The sequence below is a fragment of the Monodelphis domestica genome, chromosome 7 (assembly GCF_027887165.1).
Source record: "Monodelphis domestica isolate mMonDom1 chromosome 7, mMonDom1.pri, whole genome shotgun sequence".
In the NCBI taxonomy this organism is placed as follows: domain Eukaryota; kingdom Metazoa; phylum Chordata; class Mammalia; order Didelphimorphia; family Didelphidae; genus Monodelphis; species Monodelphis domestica.
Window position 1 is genome coordinate 60,603,731 of NC_077233.1, and position 25,224 is coordinate 60,628,954.

Here is a 25,224-nt window from a genome sequence, read left to right on the forward strand (position 1 = left end):
CTTCTAGCTTATCTCCATTTCAAATAATGATGTCTCTTGTTTTTAGATATATATAACTTAACATATTAAAGAAAGCTCCATTTATTTCTCAGGTTTCTAAAGCTTTTTAATGGGAGTGGGTATTGTTATTCTTCAAAAGCTTTTTCTCATCTATTGATATAATCATATGATTTTCATTGTTTTTGTTGTTATTATGGTCATGCAGAGGGGGCAGCTAGTTGGCTCAATGGATTGAGAATCAAGCCCAAAAACAGAATGTCCTGGGTTCAAATTTGGACTTAGATACTTCCTAGCTGTGTGACCCTGGGAAAGTCACTTAACCTCCATTGCCCAGCCCTTACCACTCTTCTGCCTTGGAACTACTTTGATTCCAAGTTGGAAGGTATGGGTTTAAAAAAACCCAAATAAATAAATAAATAAAAATATAATAAAATATACAGAATTATAAAGAAATCCAATTGTATAAAGTACATTTATCACAATATCTAAAAAAGGGTCACAAGCCCCAGATTAAAACCTCATGTATTAGGAATGTTTCTTCTATCTACCTTGATTTCCAAATTTATAAATAAGGGATAACTATTGCTTCTTTACCAATTTCTTGGAATTGTTTATGGGTAATGAAATCTAAAAAGAGATTCGAGCTCTAGAATAAGGTGCTAAACAAATAAAAAGCTTAATTATGCTATTTGGATTTCACATTGTCTACTTTCTCTTTTTCTTTTCCTTTTTATTGCTAGGGACACATAGGATCTCAGTTGCCTTGGAAGCCATCTGCTTCTGTGTTCTCCCATACCTGAATTCTCTGTCCTTTTTGACATAACCACCACATCTATCAACATGGTTTATTTAGGAGGTCCTAAAATTGTAGGCAGTGACTTGGGACTAGGAACAAAGCAGCAAGAGTGGGCAAAAGCCTTCCGCATGAGGTTCTTTTAATATAGTTGTCCATGATAATAAAAAAATGGAGACTGTAGAGAAAGCCTATAATATTTCAGCAGATGGGCTTTAAAAAGAATTTTTTTAAAGTTCTGTGAGACATCAATGACACTTAAGAAATGTGCACCAAATCCTGTAGTAGCAGGGATACCAACTGATAAATACACAACTTCTCTGTAATGAGTTCACAAGCCACTGACTCAGAGGACAGACTGAAGATAGCAGAGAATGAGGCACAAGTTCTTCCTGGCTAAGGGACCTTCTCAGGGTTTGTTGTTGTTTATCTGCATCCATCTCTTTGGAAGCTACATTGTTGGTCAGGGACCAGTATTTGGCTCTCTGCTTTGATTTTCTTCTCCTCAGGCTGGCATCTATGGATTCAATATTGGGAATTGTTGAATGGTGTTGCTGCAGCTTTTTATCACTGTTAACCAGCTGTACCCTGAGTGGCTCCTCTGCTGGTCCTAATATTTGTTGTTGCCAACATTAGTTGCTCATGTGAACTACCCATTGTATAACTCAGTTGATCTTCTATAACTTTTTGGCCTCCTCTGAGTATTGCATCCAGCAATTGGGATTCATTTTTGATGTTTATTTAGCACTCTTCTTTCAAGGAAATCCAAGTGCTGAATAGACATTTCATTTGTCTTCACAATATCCAAGTGAAGCAGAGAATAGGGAATATAATTTTTCATTTTACAAATGGGTAACTAAGAAGACATAGATGAACAATCTGAGTTTATTTGTAGAATATGAAAGAGAACATAGTTTTTGATTGCAAGAATCACTGGGCAGAAGTTTTCCCAAAGAGATATCTGAGTTCTCAAGGGAAGGGGAGATGGGTATTAAAGGTATTTTTCAGGGCCATGGAATGATACTTTGGTCTAGATAGGAATCAGAGTTAAAATAAGAGAGCACTAAAGGAAACATCTATAAGGCAGTTCTTACTTGATGTATAGATATGAAATGAGTGAAAGTCTACATACAGCATTAAGGAGAAGAAACATAGGAGAAGGGAGGAACAGTTACAAAATCTATAGTTTTTGAGGTGAAAGCTTTAAAAATCATTCATAATTGATAGAATCATTTTAGAAATTATTTCCCTGAATATAACTAATTCACTATTACTAGTACTTTTTCCCCTCCCTTTATTTCTTCATAATCATAATAAATAATAATTCTGTTATGCTTTAAAGTTTTCTAAAGTGCTTTATAGTCATCCTATTTCAATTCTCATAGTAACATAAATATTATCTCTATATTATAGATGTGAAAACTAAGGCTCAGAATAGTTATGTGTTACCCACAGTGAAATTGGCAAATAAATGATAGCCACCATGTGAATCCAAGTCTCATTCCATCCAAGTCCAATGCTTTTTCTATTATAAACATTTCCTCATTGGGTGAAGTGTCCTAAAAGCATAATTATAGACAATTCATAATATTCATGTTGGTACCTTGTATGTGTATGACATTTCTGGTTTTTTCAAAGCTTTTTTTCATATAGTGCTCTGGGTCTATGTGCATGTATGAAAGAGAGAGAGGAGTATGCAAGTGCAAATATGAATAGGTCTTCCGTTTTTGCAGATAAGGAACCTATTTTTTCATTAAACTTAATTTTTAAAAATTAACAATCATTTATTTTCTCATTCCTAACTGTTCTCACTGGAAAATAAAATAAAACCTTTGTAACAAATATACACTTCAGGTACCTCCTATCTCTGTGACCCTGAAGTCACTTAAGCCCCACTGCTTAGCCCTTATCACTCTTTTGGAACCAATACACAGTAATGATTCTAAGATGGAAGGTAAGAGTTTAAAAAAATGCAGAACAAGCCAAACAAATTCCTATAGTCTCCAGAAATATAAACCTCATTCTCCTTGTTGAGTCCATCTCCTTTCTATCAGGGAGTGTGTAACAGTCTTCATCATTGATACCCTGGACTTCGCTAAAGTTTACATGATTAGTGGCAAAAAGGGTTATAGAACTAAGTTCTGACTCCTGCTTCCATATTTCTTTCCATTAGGCCACAGATAATTTAGACTTAACTGTACTTTCATATTAATTCCCTTGTTACTGAGAAAAGATGTGAAGTGTAAGTGAATCTATGAAAGATACAGATTTAGGATCTCCTGGTTCATTATATTGTGTATTGAAGTGAGACAGGAGTGCTTTAGAATGTGGAAGTAAAGACAAACCTCATTTCTTCTTCCAGACGTGTGAACAATATCTCTCCCTTGAGAAAGTTGCAGATGGCTCTGAGACTTTGTTCCAAATGTCAGGACTGAGTTCTACCATTGTAACCATTAGCTGTTTTAAGTTATTGAGAGGCCACCTAGCATCTAAGATGCCTCATTGTATATATTTTTTGCCATCCTACTCTTCAGTTTGAAAGCTCCATCTGCCCCAACCTCTCTCATCAGTAGAGGCAGAGGAGGCTCAGAGTAATTTGACTTTCAAATGTTATTTTCTTTCTTGACTGTTAGTGTTGAGCCAGAAAATGACAGGTCTAGAAGCATGGGGGATATTTTGGTCCTGGCTGCTTAATTGTATTGGACCAGCTTCTCTGCTGATTACACCAGAGATCACTAATAGTTAAGTGCTCAGCCACTAAGATGCCTCAGTATAGATTAGCCATGCTTACATTCTTGTGAAACAGCCTCTTCAGAGTACCCTGACAATGCCTAGGAGAAATCCTGCCTGACCTCCAGGATTCTGAGGGTGTGACTGTCTTGATTTCTCTTTTCTGCAGTGTTGCTTTCTAGAGATTCTCCAGAGACCCTTTCAACACATTTTAGGTCTTCCACAACTGCCAAAGGTAGCAGGCTAGTAGCATTCTTCCCATTCTGTTGGTAAAACAAACAAACAAAACCCCCAAAATGAGGCAAGTAAGCAGCTTGCTTAAATCCAGGTTACCTGTTCCCTCCACAGTTAGCACAGACATTAGAATTCAGTTCCTAGGTTCCATCCTGTTACCATGCTACAATGATGCTTTCTCTTTTGAGCAATACTTTCTTTTCTTTCAAATGCCATTCTGCCAGTGCTGTATTCTTAACAAACAGGTCAGCACTCTTTATCATTAAATCTCACTGGTGATTGTCCAGAGGAGTCCATTCACCTCATTTAGAAGATAATAGCATTGCCACATACCCACCTCCCTATTCATTATACACATATTTTTACACTTTTTTTTTAACCCCTAATGCATATTGGTTCCAAGGCAGAAGAGTGGTAAGGGCTAGTCAATGGGGGTTAAGTGACTTGCCCAGGGTCACAAAGCTAGGAAGTGTCTGAGTTCAGATTCGAATCTAGGACCTCTCATCTCTAGGGCTGGCCCTCAACCCACTGAGCCACCCACCTGCCCCCTACACATGTATTTTTTGGCTAGTGTCTCCTACTTGGTATTTTACAAATTGATATTTAGTCCCCAAATAGGTTGCTTTAGGCCAGCGGTTCTCAATCTCTCAATTTGTAGCAATGAGAATACATAATGCATATCTGGTATTTACATTCTGAATCATAACTGTAGCAATATTATAGTTTTGAAGTAGCTACCAAAATAATTTTTTGGTTTGGGGTCACTGCAACATGAGGAACTGTATTGTGGGGTCACGGCATTAGAAAGGTTGAGAACCACTGTTTTAGATACGTGAACTTGAAAAAGGAGATCGTTTTCTGAAGTTCTCAGAGCACTGAAGGCTTGACCCCAGTTTAGAATGCTTAGTTATCATAGACCTAAAGCCTTTTAGGAGGGTAAATAATTGGGAGGAGAAGGTAAGAAGTACCTCATTCTGTAAAGCCCTGAAGCCAGGGTTTTAAATTATGAATGAATAATAAAAGTGTGTGTGCAGTAACCATGAATTGTCATCGTCCAGATAATCATGCTATTTTTCAGAACTGGAGATGATGATCATCTGTCAAGGGTTTGGGAGGAAGGGATGTGGAAGAAAGGAATTCCTGCCCAGGTTTAGTGTGGGATGATCTCTGAGGTCACTTCTAACTATGAGGTTCTAGGATTCTATTTCTTTTTTTTTTTTTTAACCCTTACTTTCTATCTTAGAATCAATACTATGTATTGGCTCCAAGGCAGAAGAGTGGTAAGGGCTAGTCAATGGGGGTCAAGTGACTTGCTCAGGGTCACACAGCTGGGAAGTGTCTGAGGTCAGATTTGAACCTAGGACCTCCCATCTCTAGGCCTGGCTCTCAATCCACTGAGCTACCCAGATGCCCCCTAGGATTCTATTTCTAATAGAGTAGAGTCAATTTTCAAGTCCTAAAGCTTAAAAAAGACTTAATGAAATTTTAATTGAGGAATTGGTTAAAACAAAAGAAAGTAATCATGAGGGAAGCATTGCCCTCCCATCCTTTATAGGACTGTAACTTGAAATATGGCATTTTAAATTCCATTTTTCAAACTTTAAATAGAAATTTCTAGCCAGGTCTCATCTTCAAATACTAACTCTTCTTTGTTACCATTTCTGGATACTGATGTATGTTTTGCTCTTTTTCAACTAGGCCAAGGAACTGGAAGGTGTAGAGGCAGAGCTAAGACGCCGTGACATTTTCTATAGGGAGCAATTGGGTCGCATTGAAAGAAAGGTAAGTCCTGTCTTCATTTTGATTTCCAGGGCCAAGTTCTAACAGCTTACTAGTAATCACATGGATTAGTGTTCCAAAGAAGCAGTAAGCATTATGCTGACACTTCGAGTCATCAGGCCCATCCCTTACCTGGCACTTCTGTTTCCCTAGAACCAGCTTACCTGTTTCCTTCCTCCCTTCACATCAACCAGCTCTACAAACTGAACCCTTTAGCAAGTTGCATTCAGGAAGGTAATTGGTTTTTAATTGAACCATTTTTATTGAATGCAGTTCCACTATCATTTAACTTTTTAAAAATTCCTCTCTCACCACAGGGCGGTGCTGAGAGCCAATTTACCTTTCTCCGTTTAGTTAAGAAGCTGAGTTGGAGAAAAAAATAATAATGTGAAGTCTTGCTATACAAATACATTGAAGTTGTATTATTAATTTTCTCCTGGGAGTCAGGGAGATCAAAGTGCACCACTGATCCACAGTGTCTGCTTCGTTTGGACAAGGCTTTGAAATGAATGCTTTTTAAAGAGACATCAAGCCTTTTTAAAAACTAGAAATGATTTCTAAAACCCATTTAGTGACTTATTCATCACCCCCTTTTTGGTTTAGTTGTTGATCATGATGGATTTCCCAAAACAAATGCTTTAAAAAAAAAATTGGCAGCATGTGGAAGGACCTAAATGAAATGTTTGCACCTCATGCCAGAGGTAACAAAGCCTAGTTTGCTGCAGAATAGTGGCTGAGAAAGAACTGTCATGATTTGAACTATAAGACGCCATTTGACAGTATGTTTAGTAGGTCTGATTCCCAAAGGAGTTTGGAGCCACAAAGAAACCTGGCTTGAGCAGCTATGTGGATAGCAAACAAGCTATTTCCTTGACTGTATATTTTATCACCGTGACTTCTCATTTTCAGTGGGGCAGGGGTAGCAAATATGATAACAAATATGATGTTAACAAAATACTGAGGATCACATTAATACATTAACATTACATAGAACTGGAGAATGGTATATAGACTCTGCACTGCTTCTCCATATCATTGACCCTTTAAAAATGCTTATCTTTTCATTAAGCAGAACTCTATGCTCAGGTTCGAATGTAGCTTATAAATGATAGGGATTGTGAATTGAAAGCCTGAAAAAGTGGGGGGGGGGGACAAAACCACCAGCCATAGCTCTAATTATCACAGTTGCCCATATGTTCATAAGCACAGAATTTTTTTTTGTTATGTGTGCAATTCTTCAGTTTCCTGCTGTGCCTCTCTTGTGTTTCTCTCTCCAGTTTTGGCTCCTAAAAGCACTGGGATGTGTGTCTATCTAGAGCAGGAAGGAGCTAGGCCCCCTTGCATTTTTCTCCTATAAAAAATTGCTTTCTAGTGGGACTCTGTCTTGCTGGCTTTTTCTTTCCTCTTTAATGCTTGCCCTTATAAAGAATGAAAAATGCTTTGTCTTGCTGAAAAGGAAAAAATGTACCAGAAGAACTTGACTTTATCATCTTTTCTTCCCCTTAGTAATCATAAAGAGACATCCAAACTCCTTACATATGCAGATACAGACTTTTTTAATGAGGATTTTCCACAAGATTGTGAAAAGATATTAAGTGCTGCTACAAGGAGGTGCAAAACCACTATCTCTTTTCTGACTCTTAAACACTAGAATTTTGCTGGTAATAAAATTAAAAAATACCTCCAAAATATTCTGAAAAGCAGAGATTGGTAAGGAAGATAGAGGGGATTACTGGAAACATGGGAAAGAAGGAGAAAAGTGCTGTAATAAGGCTTAATTGTATTAGTTTTTTAAAAGGGGTTCGATCTTTTCCATGGATAATTTTATTCCTATAATGGCTGGAAAGATGGAAAATGAAACATCCAATTTTTTTTTATTAGCTATTGCTTTTGTATAATTCAGCTTTCATGTGTTGAATACTTCCAGACCTTGGCATTTTCAGTTTCCAGAGATCTAGGACCTTCCAATCAAGCTTTTTTCTTACAGCCTTTTTTTTCTCCCCTAGTTAAAGAGATTGGGTAGGAAACGTCTTAAAGAAACTTGGGAGTTGCAACTGTGCCATTTCAATGGCTTCCTGCCCTTTTTCTTAGGTAATAGTGGAGCTGGTAGGAAGGAGAATTGTGGAAAAGGATGTAGAAGTGGTAGGAATTTATAGGAGGAGGGAGTGTTTGCAATTAGTCAGTCAACAAATGCTTAGAAAGCACCTATTAGGTTCACTGTATCAACTGCTGGGAATACAATTAAGGCAAAAAACCAGTCCCTACTCTCAAAAAGTTCATTCTAATGGGGGAGACAAATTTCAAACAACTAAGAAGAAGCAAGGCATAGATAGTATGAGTAGAAGATTATCTTAGAGAGAAGGCACTAAAATGAAAAATGCCTGCAAAAATGGAAACCAGAAGGCAGAGTTAAGGAAGAGGAAAGTTTCTGACATGGGGAACTGAAAATGAATGATTCAGAAGATAGACGGAATGTCTTGTTCAAGGAATGGTAAGAAGGCCATTGTCATTAGACTAAAGAATACATGGAAGTGATTGGGTTTTGAAGGGTTTTAAGAGCCTAACAGTGAATTTTTTATTTGAACCTGAAGGTAATAGGGAGCCACAAGATTTGCTTGAATATGGAGGTGATGTGGTTAAAATTGTGCTTAAGGAGTATCAGTTTGATAGCTGAATACAGGATGGACTTGAGAAAGGAGAGACGAGGCAGGGAGGCCAACCTGTAGACTATAGTAGTAGTAGTCTCTCGGTAACCGAGGATGACAATTGTCTTTGTGTGTTTTTGTGCACAAAGACACTTGTGCATGAAGATTTAAGTGGAAAAGTCGATGCACAGAGACAGTCCCACTCTCTCGGCGTTGGAAGCCTGGATCCAGTGGCACGAAAAGTTGTTACATCTGGAGACTTCCTCAGCTGCATTGGATGGCCATGTTGTCCTTTGTGCTCCAACATGCCCTAAGCACTCCATAGTGCTTTGCTGCGTCGCCCTCTCAGCCGTTGAACCTTCTTATTGGTTTCTTCCGCCTGTTCCGCCGAAGCAGTCTTCACATGCTGGGTGAGCAAAGCCCTGGTTCACCAGGGGTCGACGTCGACCCGATGGCTACCCTCACAAGGTTTAGCCGGCCTGTCAAAGCCGTTGTCTGGGGTGTGGCCACTGCCGCATGCTAGCAGCTACTGGGAGCCACAAGTGAGAGCTGGGTGTCAGGTGAGGGTCAGAGGCTGGAGAGCTGCCCTCGGAGGGCACGACAAGCCCTCCATGCCAAAGATATTACTCCTCCCTGAGCACCCCATACACTCCATAGACTATAGTAATATCTCAGGTATGAGGTGATGACAGCCTGCATCAAGGTGGTAGTAGTCTCAGAGGAGAGGAGTGTATATTAGACATTCCTATGGTAAAATTGAGAGGGGTTGGCAACCAATCGGAAATGAAAGGAGGGAAGAGAGAAAGATAGCACCTATATTTTGAGTCAGAAAGTGTCAGAGGTGATGGTAGGTCCCTTGTTAGGAATAGAGTGGTTAGGAGGAAGGGTGGGTTATTTCAGTTTGCAAGTTGAAATAAAATAGCTACCAAGATGTCCTCTTTGGAAATGGACTAGCTGGAATGCTTCTCTGATTTCCCTCTCTCCTCTTCCCATCCCCCAAGGAAGTAATAAAAACAAAATATTAGTTATTGGTTCTTCCTCTTGCTATGTGATAATAACAAAGAAGAAATTAGATAATGGGGAGGAGACAGAATTTTTTCTTTAAAAACTCATTTTACAGCAATAATTGTTCCATAGGGAACTGGGAAACTGAGACCCAGATAAGAATTCACATTTTGTTTACTCAGCTAATTTGTAACAGTTTGGGCTTGAACTTGGCACTATTGAATGGCAATTCAGGATAAAGTCTACTAAATCACTCTCAAAGTATATTTCCTAAAGACAAAGTCACCTTCATTTTCCCCTTTCTTCTTATTCCTTGGGACTTTTTCTTAGTCTATGCCCTTGCAAAGGTGGTCCTATTTTAGTCCTATAGCAGGAAGGTGCTTAGGTTAGGTTCCAGATGGCACAGTCCACATGCCATGCAGTCCAGGAAACAGGAATCTTGGATACTGAGGGAAGCAGAGGAAAGCCAAATGGACTTCTCACAATGCATTGTGTTCACCTCTTGTGCACCTACCCACCCTCTGCCTCATGCTCTACTTCTCTGTATACCTCCTTTATACCCAACCTCCAAATTAGACTGTAAGCTATGGCTCATTTATCTTTGTAGTTCCCTTAGTCCTAGCACAGTGCCTTTCTTCTGATTTGATACTGAATTGATGCTTTAAATAAATTTGAAGTATCTTTGGATGCGTGATTCACATTTTAAAAATTGTTCTAGGGCTTCATAGTTTTCAGAATCATATCACAATCATAACTAGAAGAATAAAGATTCCTGTTCCATTTCACCAGAGGGGGGAAAAATGAGATTCAGAGTAAGTAATTGTATCCTCAGTATTCCATATCAAGTTAGGGATTGGACTAGATTTGAAAATGGTATTCATCCTACAAGTCTAGCCAATGGAAGGAATGCTGTATTTATATAGAGAGAAGTCTAGGTCTTTTCTCTTTCAAAGAAAAAATTGCCACTGTCATCTTGTATCATATTGGGCATTCCCTTCCTTCCCCCACAAATAGATTGTATAATTAAAGACAACATAATGCGGTTGTGATTTCTTGTTCTTTGGAAGTAGTGAAATCCTCTGCCCCAGTTGGGATAGTGAACTTCATGGTGATTCGCCATTAATACTTGGTAGGACTCCTTGTTTGATGTGTCCCTATATCTAGCAGTGGAAAATCACCCTATACAAAACAATCTATCCCTTACATGCCATTGAGAACTTAATATTTCTTCTGTAGTGCCTTGACCATGTCAGCAGGAAATGAAGCCATTTTCATTTTACAAGTCTCTAATTGTGCCTTGAGTTTCTATTCTAGCCCCAGCAAGATGTAGCTCTGAGAGTCCCCAATACTCTTCTTTCATTAATGGGACTGAAGTCTCTTTTCCAAAATACCAGCATGGAAGAGAATAGGGTATGTGACCCCTACTCTGCTGCCCTTTAATCTGGAATTTAATCAGGAATCGGGAAAAATAGAGGAGGAGCTATAAGTCACATTGTCCACATGAACTCTTCAGCCAGTTCACTTCTGGCTTCTGTCTATGATTATCACCTTTTAAACAGGTTGTTTGTCTGGCCTCAGAAGGAGTTACTTTAAATTACAATGGGAAAAGCTTTAAATCTTGGCATCAGAAAACGTGATTTCTAGTTCTACCATGAAAGTTTTAGAGCAGGAAAATAATCAAGATCTTCTCAATATTATTCTGTAAGTCGTAGTGCACAGATTTGTGTGGAAATGGGGAGAGGCTGAGTTGGGAGGTTGTTATGTTCATCTAGATGGAAGGTGATAAGGACCTTTGAAAAGGAAGGAATGAGCCCTCTCCTTTTAGATTAAGAAAAGAAGTTGAGAGGAGAGAAAGAGTCTGAGGTATAGAAACAGAAAGTTGAGAGGTGGTATAACGTGGAACTACCATCCTCTCAGTCCAAGTAGGCATGAGTCTTTATTGAAAATGAAGAAGGTAGAGATAGGGTGGGTAAGTTAATGGTGGGAAAAGGTCTTCAGTCACTACTTCAGGTAATGTGATACTCAACCAGGATGAATTTGTAGGTTTCAGGAAAGGTACAATTGGTGCAAACTAATAATGCAACATGTAATGTATAAAGGTGCTTCTTCTAATTAGGTTCAAATCCAAGCTGTTATATTAAGGGAATTAATTTTTTAAAAATATACATATAAAACTATTTAATCCAACTGGATTCTAGCCTTCAAAATAATTTCCTCAAGAGGCCATTTATTTCTCTGCCAGAATTGCCACTGCTCCAAACATTGTTATAATTTCTTTGACCTAAACTTTGTCCTCTCACCTCCTTGGCCTATTGCTATTTATAACCTCCCTTCCCATCTTCAGCTATAGATCAGCCCACAGTCTGCCTTCTCTACTCCTTTGCTATTTCACTGAGGAAAGTCACAGCTAAGCCAGTTTGGTCCAGTACAAACTCATGTTATCTGATTTTATCTGGGCCTTCACTGATGTTTAACATTTCTTTTCTATTTCCTTGATCAGATTTTTATACCAGGTTTCTTTGCCTCTTAATTACAATCCTTTCCCCACTTTTTAGACTCCCAGTACCATACCTAAATGCACTCCTTCCCTCTTCTTCTTCCTAGCTTTCCACTTCCCCTTTCCCTCCCTTTTCTTCTATAACCTCCTAGTCCATCTCCCCTTTCTCCTCCTTCTCCCAATGGCTTCACATCACCTACAGGATCAAATAGAAAATCCTCTATTTGGCATTTTAGGCCTTTCATAATCTAGCCCCTCCTACCTTTCCAGTCTTCTCACACCTTACTCCCACCAGTCACTCTGATCCAGGGAAACTGATGTCTTTTATATTTTACAAACAAGACAACCCCATCTTAGCTGTAGGCATTTTCTCTGACTACCCCATGTCTGAAACTCTCCTTCTCTCTGTCTACTTCCTTCCGTGGCCTCCTTTAAGTTTCATCTAAAATCTCATCTCTGCAGCTAGTCTTTTCCAACCCCTCTTAAATACTAGTATCTTCACTCTCTTATTTATCTCCTATTTATCCTGTGGATTGCTTGTTTGGGTATTGTCTCTCCTTTAGATTGTGATCCATAACCAAGTTAGTTCTATCTTCCCAATTTGTCTTTTTCAACACAGTACCTACCACCCTACTCAGGCTCTCACCACCTGTCTCATGCCATAGCCTCCTAGTTCCTCTCCCTGCTTCTCCCACTTCTCCATTCCATCTACCACATAGCTACTGTCAACATGGAATCTAGAAACCCCAAACTTGTGGCCTAGTGGGATCTGGTGAACCCCAGGTTTTAGGACTAAATTGTAGGTTGGGGACCCCAAAGTTTGTACTTGTTCCCTATTCTTGTGAGAATCCACAATCCACTTCAGATGGGGGCTAAGCCCAAGCTGAAGTCTAGTGACTCTTCTAGTCTCCAGAAGTCTCTCCCAGTTTATCACACCCTCCTTCCAAGGATAGAACTCAGGACTTTGAGCTTGTGAGACTGCTGTGCTACCTACTGCTCCAGAGTCACTTGACTTTGGCTTGGGTTTAGCCCCCATCCGAAGTGGATTGTGGATTCTCACAGGAATAGGGAACAAGTACACACTTTGGGGTCTCCAAACTATAAGCTAGTCCTTGAAACCTGAGGTTCATCAGATCCCACTAAGCCACAAGTTTGGGGTGTCTACACTACCAAAATGATCTTATTAAGGCACAGGGCTGACTAGGTCATTCCCGTTTTAAAAATCTTTCATTGGCTTTCCAATGCCAAACTCCAGCTCTTCAGCCTGGCATTTGAGATGCTTCAGAAACAGATTCCATTTTTTTCCTTTCAAGTCAATTTACTGAGTATTTAAACACCTGCCATGTCCTAGTTGTTGGAACTGCAAAGACAAAAACAAACTATTCTTGCTCTCAAGGGGCTTGTGTTCAAAAAGATGTGATTTCTAAACTTATTTCTTATTATTTTCCTTCACAAAAATCCAGTTTTCCACTCTCCTATAGCATTAGCTGTTCCTGAGCTTATCATTCTCTCTCTTTCCTTTTGACAGTCACCCATTAGCCTTGATTCCTGAATGACACCAGCACCTTTGCTTTGCCTTAGCTAATCCTGGTCTCCTTCTTGCAGCAGCTTGTGTGACACCTCCTTCTTGAAGTCTTCTCTGATACTCTTTTTCCCTCATTATTAATTAGCTCTATTGCTCAGATTACACTGTACCACATTAGCTGTGTACATCTCTGCTTTCTAACAGAATCTTCTTGAAGACAGAAACTTTTGCTCTTATCACTTCAACTCTAGTGCTTAGCACAAAATAAGGTTTATTTAAAGGGAGAAGGGAGAAAAGAAGAAAACAAGTAGCTATTAAGTGCCTACTTTGTACCAAGCACTGTGACAAGTGCTTTTCAAACATTATGCCATCTGATTCTCGCAACAACTCTGAGAAATAGGTATTAATATTATCTCTATTTTATAGGTGAGGAGACTAAGGCAAACAGAGGTGAAGTGACATGCCCAGGGTCACATAGCTAGTAAATGTGTGAGACTGGATTTGAACTCAGGCCTTCTTAATTCTAGGCCTTGCTTTCTATCCACTGTGCCACATTAAGTATTTTATAGAAAACTTTGCATTCTTATCATAATACATACCAAAACAAAGAATGAACAGGATTAATTATAGCTTTCATTTTACATTCAAAAGAAATCTCAGCCCAGAGATTGAAATAACTTTCCCCAGATCCATACAACTAGTTGGACAATCACAATATTGATAATAATAACTAACATTTATATAGCACTTACTATGTGCCAGACACTGTGCTAAGAGCTTTACAATTATTATCTCCTTTAATCCTCACAACAAACCTAGGAAGTAGGTGCTGTTATTATCCCCATTTCTCAGTTGAAAAAAACTGAGGCAGAGGTTAAATAATTTGCCCAAGGTTACACAACTAGTGAATGTCTAAGACTGGATTTGAATTTGGGACTTACTGGTTCCAGGCCCAGCAACTTTATTTAGTATAATGCAGCTCTAGGGTGAGCCAGCCCATCCAAGGATGTTGCAGCTCATCAGCCAAAACTTTACTCTTCAGGAGTAGTTCTATGGCTAGAATATAGGGAAAAGTTTCCTTTTCTTTACATTGTTCTTCCTGCCACCTGTGTCCCTGCCCTTTTAGAGTTCTAAAACAGGTATAATGTAGCCTCTCAGCAAATTTTCATCAGCTCATGCTCCCTTCTGGCTGATGTGGTTGAAGCTGTAACTTGCCCATTCATTCCTTTATTGGAAAGCATGGTGAGGTCTAATAGATATCAAACTTTTTCTTTTTGTTTTTCCCCCAGCATAGAAGAACTTTAGAAAGAGAAAGTAGGATAAAACTCATAGAAATGAAAAAATGAAAAGCACTTACACAGTTTTTCTTCTGGATCCTTGAATCTTTAGATTATGTTTTTCAGGCACAAACAGTGTCCCCAATACCAAACCTGGAAATTTATATAATATTTTCCCAAGGAGTTCAAAGCACATTACAGAACGCATTCTCACAGCAGCTTTGTAGAATTAAGCCTCTTTCACAAATGGAGGGGGGGGGGCACAAAAAGATTAGCCAATAAACATTTGTATTAATCAACCATTGTATGTATAACAGAAGGTGTTTGAAAAGTGTTTATAAAAAGTATAGCCTTTACTCTCAGAATCAGTTAAGGTATTAATAGCCAACAGTCCTGAAAGATGTAGTTTAGTGGGAACAGCATTGAAGTAATTTTCCAAGAGATATAAAAGTCAGTTCAGTTGTTTTTTTTTCTTTGTGCTTTCAATGAGTAGAACATGGTGCTAAGTGGATGAATTCAAAATTTGACTTTGCACAGCTTTAACTGAAAAATATTGGGAGTGAGAGTATGTCATAAACCAAAAATGAGTCATCTGTGTGCTTCAAGTTGCCTGATTCATAAAAGGAAGTTATAGTATCTAACCTGTTGGGGAATAAGGAGGCTGGTTAGCTGAGTATTGTTATAGCTGTATATGTATCTCTCTCTCTCTCTCTCTCTCTCTCTCTCTCTCTCTCTCTCTCTCTCTCTCTCTCTCTCTCTTTCTCTCTCTCAGCCCTGAGGATTTTTCTTACGGAGTTCTTTGATGGCTTGTTCAATTTCTTTTTCTGATATGGGATTATTGATCAGGTGGGATTTATATCAGGAATGCAAGGATGGTTCAATATTAGGAAAACAATCCACATAATTGACCATATCAACAAGCAAACCAACAAAAACTATATGATTATCTCAATAGATGCAGAAAAGGCCTTTGACAAAATACAACACTCATTCCTATTGAAAACACTAGAAAGTATAGGAATACAAGGGCCTTTACTAAGAATAATAAACAGTATATATATCTAAAAGCATCGGCAAGTATTATCTGCAATGTGGATAAATTAGAAGCATTTCCAATAAGATCAGGAGTGAAACAAGGCTGCCCATCATCACCTCTATTATTTAACATTGTACTAGAAACACTAGCAGTAACAATTAGAGAAGAAAAAGAAATTGAAGGTATTAAAAACGGCAAGTTATCACTCTTTGCAGATGATAACGATGGTCTACTTAAAGAATCCTAGAGAATCCACCAAAAAGCTAGTGGAAATAATCAACAACTTTAGCAGTGTTGCAGGTTACAAAATAAACCCACATAAATCATCAACATTTCTATATATTTCCAACACATCTCTGCAGCAAGAGTTAGAAAGAGAAATTCCATTTAAAATCACCCTAGACAATATAAAATACTTGGGAATCTATCTGCCAAGACAAACGCAGGGAAGTATTTGAACATAACTACAAAACACTATCCACACAATTAAAACTGGATCTAAATAATTGGAAAAACATTAATTGCTTATTGGTAGGATAAGCAAACATAAAAATGACAATCCTACCCAAAATAATTTACTTATTTAGTGCCATACCCATTAAACTACCAAGAAACTTTACTAAATTAGAAAAAAACTATAACAAAGTTCATTTGGAAGAACAAAAAATCAAGAATATCAAGGGAAATATTAAAAAAAATGTGAAGGAAGGTGGCCTAGCAGTACCAGACCTCAAACTATACTCTAAAGCAGTGTTCATCAAAACAATGTGATACTGGCTAAGAGATAGAAAGGCGGGTCAGTGGAATAGACTTGAGGTAAGTGACCTCAGAAAGATAGTCTATGATAAACCCAAAGATCCTAGCTTTTGGTACAAAAATCCACTATTTGACAAAAACTGCTGGGAAATTTGGAAAACATATGGGAGAGATTAGGTTTAGATCAACATCTAACACCCTACACCAAGATAAACTCAGAATGGGTGAATGATTTGAATATAAAGAAGGAAACTATAAGCAAATTAGGTGAATATAGAATAGTATACTTGTCAAATCTTTGGGAAAGGAAAAATTTTTAAGACCAAGCAAGAATTAGAAAAAAAAATACAAAATGGAAAATAAATAATTTTGATTACATTAAATTAAAAAGGGTTTGTACAAATAAAACCAATGCAAATAAAATTAGAAGGGAAGCAACAAATTGGGGGGAAATCTTCATAACAAAAAACTCTGACAAAGATCTAATTACTCATATTTATAAAGAGCTAAATCAGTTGTAAAAAAATCAACCTATTTCCCCAATTGATAAATGGGCAAGGGATATGAATAGGCAATTTTTCAGATAAAGAAGTCAAAACTATCAATATACAGATGAAAAAATGTTCTAAATCTCTTATAATCAGAGAAATGCAAATCAAAACAACTCTGGGGTACCACCTCACACCTAGCAGATTGGCTAACATGATAGCAAAGGAAAGTAATGAATGTTGGATGGCATGTGGCAAAATTGGGACATTAATGCATTGCTGGTGGAGTTGTGAATTGATCCAGCCAATTGATCCAAACCACTGGGTTTATACCCAGAAGAGATCATAAGGAAAGATTTGTACAAGAATATTCATAGCTACCCTCTTTGTGGTGGCAAAAAAATTGGAAAATAAGGGGATGCCCTTCAATTGGGGAATGGCTTAACAAATTGTGGTGTCTGTTGGTGATGGAATACTATTGTGCTCAAAGAAACAATGAACTGGAGGGATTCCATGTGAACTTGAATGCCCTCCAGAAATTGATGCAGAGTGAAAGGAGCAGAACCAGGAGAACATTGTACACAGAGACTGATACACTGTGGTTCAATCGAACATAATGGACTTCTCTACGAGTAGCAATGCAATGATCCAGGACACTTCTGAATAACTTATGAGAAAGAACAATATCCACATTCAGAGGAAGATCTGTGGGAGTAAAAACACAGAAGAAAAGTAACTGCTTGATCACATGGATCAATGGGGATATGATTATGGGGTTATAAATCCTAAATGATCACCCTTGTGCAAATATCAATAATATGGAAATAAGTCTTGACCAATGACACATGCAAAACCCAATGAAATTGTGCATCGACTATGGGAGGGGGTAGGTGGAAAGGGGAGGTAAAGAACATGATTTTTGTAATCCTGGAAAAATACTCTAAATTAATCAATTAAATAAAATAAAAAATAAAATAGAGAACAGATTAATAAATTGGGCATGCAACTAAAAAACTAGAAAAATAACAAATTAAAAATCCTCAGTTAAAACACTAAATTGGAAATCCTGAAAATCAAAGGTGAGATAAATAAAACTGAAAGAAAACATTTGAACTAATAGGTTTTATGGGGAAACAATACCTAAACCATTGGTTAATTTGATTAAAAAGGGAAAGAAGAAAAACCAAATTACCAGTATTAAAAAATCAAAAAGGTAAATATACCACCAATGAAGAGGAAATTAATTATTTGGAGCTATTTTAATCAATTACATGTCAACAAATCTCACAGTCTAAAAGGATGAATATTTACAAAAATATAAATTGCCTAAATCAAAAGGAGAAGAAATAGAATACTTAAATAATCCCATCTCAGAAAAAGAAATTGAACAAGCCATCAATTAACTTCCTACGGAAAAATCCCCAGGGCCAGACGAATTCACAAATGAATTCTACCAAATGTTTAAAGAACAATTCTAGTACTATACAAATTTTTTTGGAAAAAAAAGGCACCTTACTAAACTTTTACAACACAAATATGGTTCTAATGGCTAAACCAGGAAGAGCAAAAACAGAGAAAGAAAACTATAGACCCATCTCACTAATGAATATTGATGTGAAAATTTTTCATAAAATACTAGCTAGGAGATTACTACAATATATCACAAATATCATGTACTATGACCAAGTGGAATTTATATCAGGAATTCAGGGCTGGTTCAGTATTAGAAAACATCAGCATAAATGATTACATCAATAACAAAGCCTACAGAAATCATGATTATCTCAGTAGATGGAGAAAAGGCCTTTGACAAAATACAACATTGATTCCAATTAAAAACAGAGGAATTAATGGAGCTTTCCTTAAAATGATAAGTAGTATATACCAAAAAATATCAGCAAAGTATTCTCTGTAAAGGAGGATACTAGATGCCTTCCCAGTGAGATCAGGAGTGAGGCAAGGATGCTCATTATCACCACAATTATTCGGTATTGTACTAGACATGCTAGCTATAGCAATAGGAGAAGAAAAAGGAATTAAAGAATTAGAACAGAAAATGAACAAACAAGACTATCACTCTTCAAAGATGATATGATATACGTAGAGAATCCTAAAGATTTAACTAAAAAACTAGTTGAAATAATTAACAATTTTAGCAAATTTGCAGGATAGAAGATTAATCCACATAAATCATCAGCGTTTCTTTACATTACCAACAAAGCACAGCAACAAGAGATAGAAAAAGAAATTCCATTTAAATTAACCATAGATAATATAAGATACTTGGGTTTCTATTGGCAAGACAAACCCAAGAATTACATGAACACAATTACAAAACACTTCACAAAAATAACGTCATCTCTAAACAACTGGTAAAATATTAATTTACTCATTCAGTGTCGTACCAATAAAATTGCCTCAAAATTATTTTACAACACTAGAAAAAATAACAAAATTCATATGGAAGAAAGAAAAAATCATAAGTATCAAGGGAGTCAGTGAAAAAAATATGAAAGAAGGTGGTCTAGAAGTACCAGATATCAAACTGTATTACAAAGCTGTAATCATCAAAGCAATCTAGTGCTGGCTAAAGTACAGTGTGGTAGATTAGTGGGATAGATTAGCTATGGAATACATAGTAGCAAATGACCATAGTTATTTAGTAGTTGATAAAGTCAAAGATCCAAGCTGTCGGATGACAAAACCTCCCAGAAAAACTGGAAAAAAGTATGGCAGTCAGGTCTAGACCAACATCTCATACCGTATACCACAATAAGGTCAAAAAGGATACATGATTTAGACATAAATATTGCTACCACTGGTAAATTGGAGGGGCATAAAATAATCTGTCAAATCCATGGATAAGGGAAGAATTCATGACAAGGCAAGAAATAGAAAGCATTATGGCATGTAAAGGAGATAATTTTGATTTTATTAAACTAAAGTTTTGCAAAAACAAAACTAATGCAACCAAGATTAGAAGAAAAGGAGGAAACTAGAAAAAAAGTTTTACAAGTATCTTTTATAAAATCTTTGTTTTTCAAATATAAGGAGAACTGAGTCAAATTTATAAGAATGCAAATCATTTCCTAATTGATAAATCAAAGGATATGAATAGGCAGTTTTCAGATGAAGAAATCAAGGTTACATATAGTCACATGAAAAAATGCTCTTGATTAGAGAAATGCAAATTAAAACAACTAAGGTACCATCTCATACCTTTCAGATGGGCTAATATGACAAAAGGAAAATAATAAATGCTGTGAACTTGATATGGGAAAATTGGGACAGTAATGCGTTGCTGATGGAATTGTGAATTGATCCAGTCATTCTGGAGAGTAATTTGGAACTATGTCTAAAGGGCTTTAAAATTGTGCAAAATCCAGCAATACCACTACTAGTTCTATATCCCAGAGGTTTTTTTTTTTTTTTTTAAGAGAAAAGGACTTGTTTGTACAAAAATATTTATAGTAGCTTTTTTTGTGTTGGCAAAGAATTGGAAACTGAAGGCATGTCCATCAATTGAGGAAGGTCTAAGAAAGTTGTGGTAATGATTGTCATGGAATACTACTGTACTATAAGAGATGATGAGGATGATTTAAGAAAAACCTGGAAAGGCCTACATGAACTAATGCAAAGCAAAGTGAGCAGAACCAGAAGAACATTGTGCACAGTAACAGAATATTATATGATAAACATTCATGAATGATTTATCTATTCTTAGCAATACAGTGATCTAAGAGAATTCTCAAGGATTTATGATGAAAAAAGCCATCTACCTCCAGAGAAGGATTTGATAGAGTCTGAATGCAGCCTGAGACATACTATATTTCACTTTATTTCTTCACTTTTGTTTTGTTTGTTCAAGTTCTCTTTTACAGAATGACTAATATGGAGAGGTGTTTTATGCTATTCCACATGTAACAACTATGTCAGCTTGCTTGACATCTCAGGGAAGGGAAGGAGGGTCAGAATTTAGCTCAAAATTTTTTTAAAATAAAGGTTAAATTATTTTTCATGCAATTGAGGGAAAAATAAAACTTTTTTTTACTTTAATGATATTTTAAGTGCTTTTATCAATGAAATTTGAGTGCCACTAGAAAAAACTGGAAAAGAAATGAAAGCTATGGGAAAAAAATAGAAAAGGAGATGGATAATGGCACAAGAAGTGCCAAGAACTATTACAAAGTGAAATTAATAGAACCAGGAGAAAAATTTATACAAGGACAATATTGTAAAATCTTTAAAACTCTGAATGACTTAGAATACTGGTCAGATTAATGACCATTCACTATTCAAGAAAACTAATGATAAAACATGCTTTCCACATCCTAATAGAGAGGTGAAGGATTCAGAATATAGAATAAGAGATTGATTTTTTTTTCTTTTGGATCTGATCTTGCCAGAGCAGCATTTAGTTTTGTTTCTCTATTAATGTTGTGACAAGGGCTTTGTTTTTCTTTCCTTATGAATTGGAGATATGAGAGAAGCAAGATTTTTGTCAATTGACAAAGTAAAAACTAATATAAACATGTTTGAAATAAGAGCAAAAAAGGAAAAGAAATGGAAAAGAAATGAGACTCATGGAAGAAAGAATTTGAAAGATAATTAACAACTTGGCACAAGGGTATAGAACCTTGCTCAAGCAACAAATTCCCTAAAAATTAGAGTGGACCAAATAGAAGCCAATGATTCCATGAAAGCATAAGAAATATTAAAAATAAAAAAGATTGAAAACATGAAAGAAAATATTAGCTATCTCGTAGCAAAAATAACTAACCTGGGAAATAGATCAAGGAAAAGAACTTTAAGAATCATTCAACTGTTAGAATACCATGACCAAAAGGAATACCATGACCAAAAAAGAGACCATGTATCATATTTCAAGAAATCTTAACAAAAAACATCTTTTAGAACAAGGGAGCAACTAAAATTGAAAAAAAAAATCTACCATTCACTTCCTGAAAGAAACCCTCAAATAAAAACTCCCAAGAGCATTATAGCCAAAATCCAGAATGTTTAGGACAAAGGAAAAATAATGTAAGCAGTGAGAAAGAAAGAATTCAAGTACCGAGAAACTACAGCAAGTTTAAAAAGAATTTAACAGCCATTATTATGGAGTGGAGAGCTTTGAATAGGAAAGGGTTATAACTGAAAATAACTTAATCAGAAAAATTGAGTATAATAATACATGGGAGAAATGGATGTTTAATAAAAATAGAGGCTTTCCAAACATTCCTGGTGAAAAGACCAGAGCTTCATAGAAACACTGAATCACAAACACAGGAGTTGTGACACACAAAACAGTCAATGTGAACAAACAATCCTATGGGATTGATTAAATAAAGATGAACTACTTATATTCTAACAGGAGGCAATGACCACTATCATCATTGAAAGTTTTTAGAAAGAGAGAAAAGAGTCTAATTTGGCAGAACTTGAGAGTGATTATGTTATATTTTGGTGATCTTAAGAGCAGAATGGAAAGAGGGAAAGAGGAATACACTAGGAGAGGAAAGGTAGCAGGAAGTAGAAGTTTATATAAATAAGGAAGAAGGAGTAAGAGTGGCTGATATTTGAACCTCTCATTTGAATTAATCAACAATGGGCAAAACACATACAGAGTTGAATACAGAAATACATTTCACTCAACGGGCAAATAGGGAAAGGGAAAAGGGAGAAATAGAGGAGGACACGTTAAGGGAGAGATTAGTCCTAAACAAAATCAAATTATAGGAATGTACAAAAATATAGCTTTTTATATTAACAAAACATTGAAAACTGGGAACATGCCATCAATGGGAAAATGACCTTATATATTTTAAATTCTAGTATCTAAATGTGATAGAATAGAATACTATTGTGCTATAAAAAATAATGAAGGTAGCTAAGTGGTGCAATGGATAGAGTATGAGACCTTGAGTTAGGAAGATTCATCTTCATGAATTCAAATCTGAATTTAGACACTTACTAGCTATGTGACTATAGACAAGTCATTTAACTATTTGTCTCAGTTTCCTCATCTGCAAAATCAGCTAGACGAGGAAATGGCAAACCATTTCACTATCCCTGACAAGAAAACCCCAAATGATTCTGAGATGGAAATTAAGGGTTTTTTTTTAATTAAAAAATAATAATTCTTTTTTGTACATTAAAATATTCTATTTATTTTGTCTAAGATATTATTTGGTGCTTTCCATGTCCTGTGCCTCCCAATTCTCTTCTTGAAGAAAATATTCATATCAAGGAATGAGTATTTTGAAAGGTCTACTAATAATTGGCTTCTCTCTCCTTTCTGCTGAACTAATTGTGAATTTTAGATTTTCTCCACCCTACTTAGTCTTTAGAATTCTAGCAACCAGGAATGTATATACCCTTACTTAAGGATTAAGTGTTGAGGAGGTTGGCCTATGACTAACATGTGCTAGCACATGACAAATCAGGAACAATTGACAGACCCCCTGGGCTGTCCTAAGCCAAGCTTAAGCTACCATTGGTACATGTGAGACACAAGAAATGATGTAAAGTAAACAACTGTCTATATATTTAGCTTCACTTCCTCTCTCTGGTCTCTGTCTCTGTCTCTGTCTCTCTCGCTCTCTCATTCTATTGCTTTCTCGCTCTCACTAGGAGACATTGGGCTCTTTCAGTGTTGGGAGCTCATGGCGGCATTCTTAGTGTGCTTGGTGAGTGGTTGAGGCTGATTCCTCTTTTCCTTTACCTCCTAAAGCGCTATCCTTCTAGGAGGCTCCTCATCTCGCAGGAGGCCTTGTGGCTGGAAGCCAAGCTAGATTGAGAAGGCCCCTTGGCCTAGGACTCTGAACTATCTAACTTGCCAGAGCAGTCCCATTCCCTTTTCTCTCTCTTCTTAATTTCTTCCCTCTATTGAAATTAAACCACCATAAAAATCCCAAGCTGACTTGAGTATTTTATTGGGATTGAATTTTAATCCCTGGCGACCACTAGTATAATATATTCAGTCAATAACCCTAATTTTTATGTTAACTCTTGCAATCCTCACATTTCCCACCCTCCTTCACTGGACAGAAGTCACTGAATGTCAGAATATGTTTCAATTCAATTTGAAGGATCTTACCAAGTTTTTTATCATCTTCACATCTTTATCCTCTACTTAGTAATATCCCATTAATTAAAAATGTCAGAGTCCAGGAAAAAATAGATGCTGCATAATATGGTTAACTCATTCTATTTTTATTACAGAGCAAAAAGCATCTAAAATGTTAGAGAATATGACTGCTTCATATTGTATGCTATTTTGGATAAACCATTATCTTACCAGTGTTTTACTGTTCATTGTACTGCCAGGGATTTTTAGAACTACATTATGGATTGAGGAGAGACTCTAAATGAACACCCTAATGCAAATACCAACAACACAGAAATGGGTTTGAATCAAGGACACATGTGATACCCAGTGGAATCACAAGTCAGCTATGGGAGGGGTAGTGGGAGGGGGGGAGGAAAAGAAAATGATCTTTTTTTTCCCAATGAATAATGTTTGAAAATGACCAAATAAAATAATGTTTAAAAGGGGGAAAAAAAGAACTACATTATGGGGGTGCAGCTAAGTGGTTCAGAGAAGATAAGGCTTAAAAAAAAATACATTATAGTTATTATGCCCTTATCAGAATTCTAAATCTAAAGAACTCATGTATTAAATTACTAAATTACTCTAAGGGACAGAATCCCTAAAACTTAGAACCTGATATATTTTGTGTTCTCATTTCCCATCTATCTCTCTTTTCCCAGTTTAGATGCCATGGAATGGATACTTCTGCAGACCCAACAAATGATTTTGATACTTCTAATGAGAACAGTAGTAATTAAAAGCACGATTATATCAGGGAAAGAGTAGTCAACTCTCTTGGAATCTATTTTTTTACTGATGGAAGTTGACTGTTAGCTGGTGTTGAGGCAAATGCAAGTGTACATAAACCTATATAATTGAAATGTGTATGTTGGCACAGGTTAAGGTTGTATTTGTGTGTGGGTTGTGGAGGGAATGGACTTCCATCTTTAAGCAAATCTTCATCCAATTGAAACTGTTGTGACAAACCATATAGATTTGACCAGGTGAAGATAATTGGAAAGAGGCCAGTAAAATCTAATGTTGGCAGAAGGTGGCAATGAAGGTTAAAAAAAAATTACCAAGTGTGAAGTTAAAAGTGTTAAGGTGTTCTGAGGCTAATAAAAAACAAGCTAAATTACTAAAGTTTGAGGGATTTGTCTCATTAGGGAACAGATTATGCTATCAGAATTCCTCTTACTGTTTTGAATTTTCATTTATTATGTTTCTTTGGGGATGTTTTAAGTATAGTGAAGTATGGCTGGTAACATTTTGAGTTTTATTGGTAATATTTTATCAGAAAGTTATCACATTCCTTCAAGTAAGAGATTTTAAAACATTTATTGCCCTCAAGTATGATTTTATTATATCC

The 25,224-nt window shown here is 36.6% G+C and overlaps 1 protein-coding gene across 6 annotated transcripts in view; it reads left to right on the forward strand.

Annotated features, from left to right (window-relative positions):
- The window catches only part of CHCHD6 (coiled-coil-helix-coiled-coil-helix domain containing 6), a 313,964-nt gene that overhangs the window by 143,956 nt on the left and 144,784 nt on the right, over positions 1-25,224 (forward strand). For all 6 annotated transcript variants that reach the window (XM_007500305.3, XM_001377356.5, XM_056804730.1 and 3 more), the window contains one exon: positions 5,456-5,539. In XM_007500305.3, coding sequence (XP_007500367.2) covers positions 5,456-5,539 — 84 coding nt within the window. The remainder of the gene's footprint in view (positions 1-5,455; positions 5,540-25,224) is intronic.